General features: G+C 44.5%; 1 protein-coding gene across 1 annotated transcript in view; it reads right to left on the reverse strand.

The window, feature by feature from the left end:
- Positions 1 to 6521: 6521 nt before the first annotated feature.
- The window catches only part of rbpjb (recombination signal binding protein for immunoglobulin kappa J region b), a gene marked incomplete at both ends in the record, with an annotated part of 44968 nt that continues 41363 nt past the window's right edge, over positions 6522 to 10126 (reverse strand). The window contains 3 exons of the mRNA XM_080543821.1: positions 6522 to 6858; positions 8506 to 8609; positions 8992 to 9147. Of these exons, the coding sequence (XP_080399947.1) occupies positions 6522 to 6858; positions 8506 to 8609; positions 8992 to 9147 (597 nt within the window). The remainder of the gene's footprint in view (positions 6859 to 8505; positions 8610 to 8991; positions 9148 to 10126) is intronic.

Here is a 10126-nt window from a genome sequence, read left to right on the forward strand (position 1 = left end):
CACAAACAGTCATGTTTTTTGGCCTTGACCTTAGTCTGCCTGTGCTTTCATCGTTGTACCGCGTGTACTTTGGTGACACGGGGAGCCTTATCGCGGTGTGGGACATTCTACAGCTGTCCCCTTTTCAAAGGACCAGTTCCCGGCAAAGTAAAGCCTACCTGTCAATCACACCTGGGTTCGTATTGAATCTTGGTTGTACATAACCGCAGCGCAAAATGTAGCAATTGTGTTGTTTGTTTACCTGTTTCCTTGTCGCGTCGTCATTTTTAGCGGACAGTGAGTCGTTGTAATTGTAATCAAAAGGTAATCATTATCTCTGTGCATGGAATTACGTAACCAAATAGGGAAACCCCTAATGATATTAAAGTTGATGTCGTGTTGTTACTGTACGAGAACTTTTTCCAGTCTTATGAGTGTTGAGTTTAGGGACGCAAACATGTTGGGCCTCTTCCAAATGAGTTACAGGGGCAGAAGCGTGTTAGACGGAACAGGCTTCCTTCCTCCCCGGGCCGGTGGGCTCTGGTTTATTAACGCCTCGGCCCAACAACACCCAGAAGGGAAAACACGTCCCTCTGAACCGCTCCGGAGGCACGCGCTGTCCTCTCCAAACGTAAACGGAGTGAATCAGATTCACTATCTGCTTTGCTATAGTCAAGTTTCCAACTGTCAGTCTCAATAGAACATGACCACGCCACGGAATATTCAAGGTGGCTCAGTAGCCTACTTTGCATTAAACTTTGATAAAAAATATAGAAGATAGTTTAGAAATTCTACCTCTGTACAGTACATAACCCTTCATCAGATGAAGATTATAGTAACTCACGCTATGTTGTTCATAGTCCGCCAGTAGTGTTTCTGTTCATTCATACAGTATGCATAGAAGTGCCTTGTTGAAGTAAAAGGGTTCCCCTCAAAAAAACTAATACTACTACATTAGGGTTTTAACCACATGACTGGATGTATACACATATTATATAAACACCAATTTTATTATAGCCTAATCAACTTCTGCCTGGCCAAATAAAGACATGTCTGTGTGTAAGTGTTTCCTCTAGAGAATCGGACAGAGACTCAGAGCTTTTAATGGCCTAAGTGGAGAGGATCCTGAGGACAGAGGGGATTATGTGGATGTTACAGGCGGTAGGGGGGTCAGGGTTGGGACTCCTCCCAGGAATTGTAGCTTCAACTGGGGCCCGTTGCTCCCCTGCACTCCCCTGCCTTCACCACTTACCGGTTCACTGCTGTGCGTCTAACACCTTCCAACGACTTTCCCGATTTGATGTCAGAAAATGTATCTGTCCTTGACACATCACATTTCTCTGATTAAGCAGTCTGCACTGCAGTTACAATTTTCAAAAAAATATTTTTGCTGGGAATTTCATTCAAATTCTAATGAAGTTAGAATTCGGAAGACACACGTTTTAGACGTTCAGACACGTTTTTATGTAAAAAAATAAATAACTAATAATAATTAGATGGGACACAGCTGAAGAATTTAATTTCACTTTTTTTATTTCTTGATTTTTTTATGCCAATATTGCAAGTTTTTTCTAGTTTTTTTTCCTTTAATGACATAATGGAATTGAGCATGAACTGGAACTGCAATATGTACAAAAAACAAACAAACTATCATGTTATCAAAAAAACTGTCCCCTTGTTTCACGTTATTGCTAAATGTTACAAACTGCACAGGTTTCTACATCAGCAACCCTGGGAGCACTGAGTACACTACCACACTGACACCTTGCTTACCATCACTAGAACAATACACTGAGAGAGAGAGAGAGAGAGAGAGAGAGAGAGAGTGAGAGAGAGAGAGAGAGAGAGAGAGAGAGAGAGAGAGAGAGAGAGAGAGAGAGAGAGAGAGAGAGAGAGAGAGAGGGAGAGAGTGAGAGACGGAGACAGAGTGCATGAAAGGATGTGTGAGAAGAGGGAAAGGAAGAAAGAAAGAAAGAGAGAGAGAAGGGCTGTAGCGAAGCTAAGCATAAAGAGCTGCATGTAGAGGAGAGGGGGAGACGTACGAAGAGAAGTAGGACTGACGTATACAGGATAGACAGATGAGGAACACACAGAGAGAGAGAGAGAGAGAGAGAGAGAAAAGGGTAGAAAGAAGTGTTAGCACTCCGTAGTGCAGACAGCCTCCAGTCCTAGTCTTAGTAAGGCTGAGCGTGACAGAGAAGGCTACACACACCTTTTTTTAAAGTCTTTTTAAAGCTGCCCCTCACTCTGTCCTGTTTTCTTTTTTTTTCCTCTTTTTTTTTTTTAGCAGTGCATGAAAACTACGTTATAAAAGACATTTGGCATATTAGAGGATACATACATTGTTCAGAGCTCATTACAAAAAAAACAACAGCTGCTTTTGGAAGAAAACAAAAACAAAAAAACGTAATGACCGACGACAAATGAAAACCAGTTGTAAAGTATACAGTATTTGCCCAAAAAGCGCCACAAAGGTTCATGAGCAAGTATTGTTGTTTTGTTAAGCTCTGTCCCTCCTCGTGTTAATACAGCTTGCTAAGGCATGTAACATTGTTCACCCCTGGAGAGAGCTCGCACCCCTTTTCGAGTAAAATATGAGGAAGGGGAGCACTGACGCTCTTGACTACGTAGTTATTCTAGAACCAACCCCCTACTCCTGATTTCACCCCATAATCCTCTGTTCCACACCAACAGGTACATGTAAAGTTTAAAAACAGTCCAATCAGCTACGATTGTCAAAGGGGACATGCTTGACAATACACATCACCCCCCTGCCACTGTTAAAACATGCCAAAAAGCCACTTTCCCGATCCCGACTGAAGCAGGCGTTGGTGATGGAACAGAGCGAAGGGGGAGCCCAGAGGCAACTGAACATGTAAACACAATAAAAACCCAGGAGCAGTGAGGAGACAGGCGCCACAGGCTCGAAAAACCAAACGTACAGATCACCCAGAAGAGCTCAACCCAGCTGAAACTGACGTTAGAAAACACGGAGCTAACTAAAAGAGCAGGTTTGATGACCTATCACACAGAATAAAGGGTTCAGAAAGACCAGTCGCTTTCTCTTCATTGTAAAAAAAAGAAAAGAAAGAAAACTACCAAATTCCACCACATCAAGGTGACAGTGATGAAGCCCATGTTTCTATGCAGGTCAACAGCACCCATCCCCTACTGTTGTCAGTCTGACAGCAGCTGACCTCCTCGCTAGGCAGTATGGGCAATAATGCACTTGTTTCTTAGACACAAAATAAGACGGGGGAAAGACGTTAAACCAATAATTTAAAATATCAATATTACACTGTATAAAGTTAACATCAATGGTGGACAAAATGGGGTGCAAAAATGAAATGGGGTTGGGGGGGGGGGCATCCCTAAATTTTTGGGGACAAATTGAGCACTTTTTTTGTTCCCTGTTAAAGGGACATGACCGTAAATACAGATACATGACATGATAAGAGGCCAAAACAACTTCATTATGCAGACATTCAAGTTACAGTATTAGACAGTATTATCTTCCCAAAGTGTATACAGTTCTACTGTAATAAGATCAAAGTGTTGTTGCCTTTTTTTCGTCATCCATATTTAATCCAACAATGAGAGTGAATCACCTTTCTTTTTCTTTTTCTTTTTTAATATTCGGAGCGAGTCGGAAGACGGTGCAGGACCTGACGGATCTCAGAGTCCGTCTTTAAAAGAGCATTGATTGTTTTGAACGTGAACGGTTGTACACACACACTTTGAAATGGAGCGAGTCTCACTCACAGATCCATTATAACCACTTCACAGAAGGCCCCCCCCCTTCCCCCCCCTCACACACACACACACACACACACACACACACACACGCACACACCACAGACACACACCAGGCACACACACACACCACAGACACACATCACACACAGGCTGGTGAACTAGTGGTCAGGCAGACAAAACCAAAGAGACAACACGACATGATCTGTACAATATTGCTGTACGTTTTTGAAATCCAACATCTTCAATCAATCACACGCATCATCTAAAACACACCATCATCTAAAAAGGCCTTCTTCTTCTGCTTCTACTGGAGACCACCAATCGAACATGGATGACCGGAGCTACTTTCAGACATTGGGGTTGGTTGACCGTATGACATTGAATTGATTCTGTGTAATAACCGAGAGGACAATAACACAAGGCTAGGACGCCGAGAGGAGCCTGACAGCGCCTCGCTAGATGAAGAGTCCCACATGGAGGAAGCTGGGCACTAGTAGGAAGTACAACATGTTATATGTTTGTACCGGTACACTGAACAGTTTTTTTTTGTTTTTCTAGTTTTTTTTTTACAAAGGCCAACACATCCTTCGTATGACGTTATGTGGGAATGGCGCAGTGGCACATCTATGGCATGTAGACTTAACAGGACAACGAATCCCAACGAAAAAACACAAGCTCCTGCAAATGCGCAGTGAGGCAGCAGACCGTATCCTGCCACCTCCTTGGGTCCTTTGAAGCTAAATCAACATAACAGACAGGTCCGTCAAAGGGTGAGATACACTCTCGACATTTAAGTTAGCGGTAAGGCCACGTCGAATTGGAAGTGTTGGGCTTTGAACGCGTCACTACTGGCGCTTTCTGTTTTTCTGAAAAACTATTCGGTTGTTAAGTCTGACGTCACGCGTGACGTTTATTTCCGGGTTCAAATAGTGGTAGTGGTGGTCTAGTGGATAGTGAGTTGGACTTGTGATCGGAAGGTTGTGAGTTCAAATCCCGCCTGAAACCACACCACTACTAGTGTGCCCTTGAGTAAGGCACTTAGCCCTCAGTTACTCCAGGGGGAATGTCCCTGTAATTCGTAATTGTAAGTCGCTTTGGATAAAAGCGTCTGCTAAATGGCAACATTATTATTATTAAATTAAATTTAAAAATTCCCCGCACCAGAGTACCAGTGTACTAAAGCGGTAGAATGACAGTTCAATCGTTTTTTAGACTCGGATCTATTCATACAACAAGGGACACAGCACTTTCCCGTTTTCCCCATATTGTCAGCGTCTTTGAGCCTCGGAAAAGCGCTATACAAATATAATGAATTATTATTATTAGTGCAGCATTTCGAAGAGAGCGCCTCAGCCAACGTTGGACCCGGAAACGCGTCACGACTTAACAACCAAATTGTTTTTATGCCACCGTAACTACTACACTGGAAGACACCGAGTCTAGTAAGACAGTTTACTGACAAGGTTTCAAGATATCGTCGGATACTTTTCTGGTGACCAATACAGCGACATTGGATATGTGACACAATTTTTGTTGACAGTGTGCTCAGTTATAATATACAGTACTAAGGCTACCAATATTAATTCAATGACTAGACTCATAAAATTAACGTGAATGACACAAAACTGTCTCTGTTATGTAACTGGTATAGCGGTCTAGTTTTTTCTTAAATAAATGGAAGAGTTCTGCAGACATCGCTATGGCTCCCATGTGTGTACAGACATGTATACTTTCCCAAGGAAACGTAGCGCACATAAGAGTATTGCAGGCAAGGCAAGGTGTTGCTTAAAGCTTTTCTTTTTAAAGACTTCATAAAAACCAATGATAAAAAATAGGCCCTCTGAGATTATTCCCCCAAAAACAGAAAAAGGAAAAACAACCTTCGCTTATGGAAAAGAAAAACAATTCCCACAGATCTTCAGTTTTTCAACCCAAAAAAAAGCAAAGTTATCAAAAAAAGAAAACGTTCCTTCCGAAGCCGGAAAAAACAGGCGTTTGTCGAAAGGAGAAAGGAGTAGGGTCGCTATAGTACACAAGCCAGGTCAGAAGTTGGACCTAAAAAAAAAAGAAAAAAAAATCCCAAGCTCAGAGGAAGAATAGAAACTATTTGGTAACAAAAGTGTACTATATGTTTAATACAAAAAAAGGTATGGAGAAAATGTACCTTTACTAAAGCTTATACAAGATCCTTGGTCCATAGAAACTATGTTATCATCATCACGTTGGATGCGTCCCCCCTATGTCCTTGTCCCTTCAACAACAATACATCTGCCCCTTTACAGAAACATACACAAACTAACGTGTGAAAAAAAATGAAAAAAATGAAAAAAATGAAAATAAAAAAATGAACCTAGGAGAAAAAAGCGCAAAAAATATACTTTCTTTTACACAAAATTGTATACATGGCGGATGTATCATTGTTGTGGTCTCACGGCCTTCAGCAGATCCTGGTGCGGTGAGGAGCCAATAGGAACTCTCCTCCACCAGAACCCAACAGGCAGTCCCTTTAGAAACCACAGGGGGCGACAAGGAGCAGTTTCTCTTAGATGCGTCGGTTGACTTTTCACGTTGTTCCTTTTCCACGTTATTTCTCTTCCCCATCTGACCAATTCTCAATTTTTAGCTTCTTTTGTATACAAAATCAATATGCAGCAACTTTAGAGAGTCAGTTTTTTCCCATAGTCTTTTTTTTCTTTTCTCATGTGGTATGTTTTGCTCTCGAGGCATATTATATACTGTATGTGTGGGTGTGTGTGTGTGTGTGTATGTGTGTGTATGTGTGTGTGTTAGGACACGACGGCGGCGGCGTTGGAGGAAGTGACGCCTGCGTTGGTGGAGTTGTTGGGGCCGTAGCCGCCGCCGCCCCCCACGTTAGCCTCGTTAGCCGAGCTGTTGCTAGCCGTTAGCATGCTAGCCGTGCCCGCGCGGAGGATGGCTCCCGCGGCGTTGCAGTGCGGCCGAGGGCCGGGCTCCGGCGTGTAGGTGAAGGTCAGCGTGGTGGAGTAGATGATGCCGTCGTTGCGGACCAGCGTCACGGGCACCTGGACCGGCTGCCTCACCCAGCGCCAGCCCTCGCGGAAGGCCGAGATGTCGGGCACCACGCACAGCATACTCTCCGCGCACCTGGAGGGAGGAGAGAGAGAGAGAGAGAGAGAGGGAGAGAGCGGTCAGAGACAGAGAGCTACTACGTCACTATGGATACCCCTAGGGAGAGGCAAAACGTTGGACGTTAAGACGACGCTTAGCCGGCGGCGATTTACAGCACCGGTTCCCCCCACGGTTAGACGTCAGCATAACATGCTAGCTGAATACCCATTGTCGTTAGTCAGGTAGCCATGACAACTGCTCCTCCTGAGACATCTACTACCCCCTGCACTGTGTCTCCAGAGACAACTGCTCCCCCCCCCCTATACTGTTTCTCCTAAGATTTCTACTACCTCCCATGTACTGTTTACAGTGTTTTACTGTCTACAAAGAAATAATAACAATTTAAAAATAATTATAATCCTGCTATGACTGGTGGATTTCTTAGTCAAATGTATTGATTGTAAGTCGCTTTGGAATAAGGCGTCTGCTAAATGCCAAACATGTAAATGTAAATGTAACCTGCGACCATCACGCACTATGGGGGGGCCCTATACATGTACAGTAAATCTGCTCCATATACTAAGTAGCGTCTATATGAGGTGTGTATAATATAAAAACAACCTTAAAAGCTCTCAGAGCATACACAGACCAACCCAGACCCATCAGTGAGGGACCAGGGCTCGCTCCGTCTACATGAACACCACTTACACCGAGACTGCAGGAGACACACCCGCCTCAACATTTCACTCACATCTTCTCTCAGTCCTTCTAAAAATCCTTAGGACTACAGCACACTGTCCTGCAGTCCATCAAGACCGTGGACGTCAACCTCTTTGGTCTTTTAGACAAAAGCTTAGACTGATCCTACATGGGTGGCAGCGATAAACTGGGAGGTTCACTACTTGACCTATAGAATTGTAAATGACAAGTAGAAGGTACCTTTAGAACAGTGTTTAGCATACGACAAGGGGGGTCTCTTCGAAAGCAGGAACATACATGAAACATGCCATGCTCACTTAAGACTAATTGGTCCAGAGCTTGTAAACTGTCTGCGTTATCTCTGGACTACTAGTCAGAGTGCATTAAAAGACATACAGACAGGGTCATACAGAAAAAGCACAATAATAAAGTCAAGTAAAATAAGTAGTAATAAAGTATTTATCAAAGGAGACCGTGTGACCTTCAGACCCTGTGACCTTCAGACCCTGTGACCTTCAGACCCTGTGACCTTCAGACCCTGTCTGACCCTGTCTGACCCTGTCTGACCCTGTGACCTTCAGACCCTGTCTGACCCTGTGACCTTCAGATCCTGTCTGACCCTGTGACCTTCAGATCCTGTCTGACCCTGTGACCTTCAGATCCTGTCTGACCCTGTGACCTTCAGACCCTGTGACCTTCAGACCCTGTGACCTTCAGATCCTGTCTGACCCTGTGACCTTCAGACCCTGTCTGACCTTGTGACCTTCAGATGCTGTCTGACCCTGTGACCTTCAGATCCTGTCTGACCCTGTGACCTTCAGACCCTGTGACCTTGAGACCCTGTGACCTTCTGACCCTGTGACCTTCAGATCCTGTGACCTTCTGACCCTGTGACCTTCAGACCCTGTGACCTTCAGACCCTGTGACCTTCAGACCCTGTCTGACCCTGTGAAACACCTGAAGCAAGCCAGGCCGGTCCAGTACCTGTACATGGTCTCTGCCTCCACGTCCCCGAACCAGACCCGCAGGTGTGGAGTGAAGTTCTGTCCCGTCAACTCCAGCATGGCGACGTCCCCGCCACCGTTTAACTACAGACACAGAAAGACACAGTGTGTTTAACTACAGACACAGAAAGACACAGTGCGTTTAAGTGTGTGTGAGTGGAAGAGGTGGAACGTGATCTCTGTGTTGTTGTGTTGCTTGGAGTAGAGTTAGAGGGACATAGGAGGTAGTGGCTGGTGGCCTAGTGGATAGTGAAGTTGGACTGGTGGCTCAGAAGGTTGTGAGTTCAAATCCCCCACCTGGAAACACCACCACTAGTGTGTCCTTGAGACTCCAAGGAGGAGACTGTCCCAGTAATCTCTAATTGAAAGTCACTTTGGATAAAAGCGTCAGCTAAATGGTTAAAATGTCAAATGTAAACATAGAAATCTATGTGTGTGTGTGTGTGTGTGTGTGTGTGTGTCCCACCTGTAAGCTCTCGACCACAGGCACGGGGGTGACAGGCAGGTGGACCGGGCCCATGCCCTCGTAGAAGGTGTACTCTGCCTTGTCGGTGCTGATGATTGTCCAGGACGCGCCGTCGTTTATCATCTCTTTGTTGGGCTCCTTCGGGCACGGAGTGGCCTGGGGGGGGTAGGGGGGGGGGGCACAGCTCCATGAGAAAACCATTCATTCCACTTCATCTAAATTATTGCACCTTTCACACTGTACATATACCTGTCCATACTAGGGATGCACCGAACATTCGGCCACCGAATGTATTCGGCCGAATATCGCAAAATAAAGCACATTCGGTATTCGGCCGAATGTGTGAAAACACCGAATGTTTACCACCGAATAGTGGGCGTGTTTTGATGACGCAATCAAACAGTGTAAGCATCCCATGCTGCTCAGCGAATGAGACGAGCATTGACTGCATGCTGCTAAACTTTATGTCCGTGTCGCCTGGTCTGGACGAGCACACGGAGGTACTGATGGCGCTTCTCCACTATGGAAGGCCATCAACGCAAATAACGTCTAGAAATCCTGTGTCCACACGTAGCGCCATTGTAGTAGATTTTGGCACACATGCACACATAAACCGTATAAACTCTATAGTTTGCCTTTTGCTATAAGGACCCTCCTGACTATGGGGGCTAGGGGAGGGTAGGGTTTACGACCCTCCTGACTATGGGGGCTAGGGGAGGGGAGGGTAGGGTTTACGACCTCTTTTACGAAAAGAAGTAGCCTAGTAAAAAGTAGGCTCAAAGCACTTTTATCCCAATGCACTTTTTTGTTGTAGGCCTACAAAGATTTTCTTTCAGCAGCTATTCAGGGAAAACAAAAACATTTAATTTGACTGATTTATTTTATTTATTGTGCTTTGTTGGTATAGACTGATGTCTGCTGGAATGTTCAATAAAAGTTATTTTTTTTCAATCTCAATTTCTTTCTTTGAGAAGCATGAATAAAAAGCAAAATGTATTTAGTTTATGCAATGATCAAATTAAAAACTGCCGATACACATTCGGTATTCGGTATTCGGCCAAGTGTTTCCTTAAATTCGGCTTCGGCCTCGGCCAAGAATTTTCATTTCGGTGCATCCCTAGTCCATACTTTTATG

Source organism: Nansenia antarctica, assembly GCF_963989245.1.
Source record: "Nansenia antarctica genome assembly, chromosome: 13".
NCBI classification, from domain to species: Eukaryota; Metazoa; Chordata; class Actinopteri; order Argentiniformes; family Microstomatidae; genus Nansenia; species Nansenia antarctica.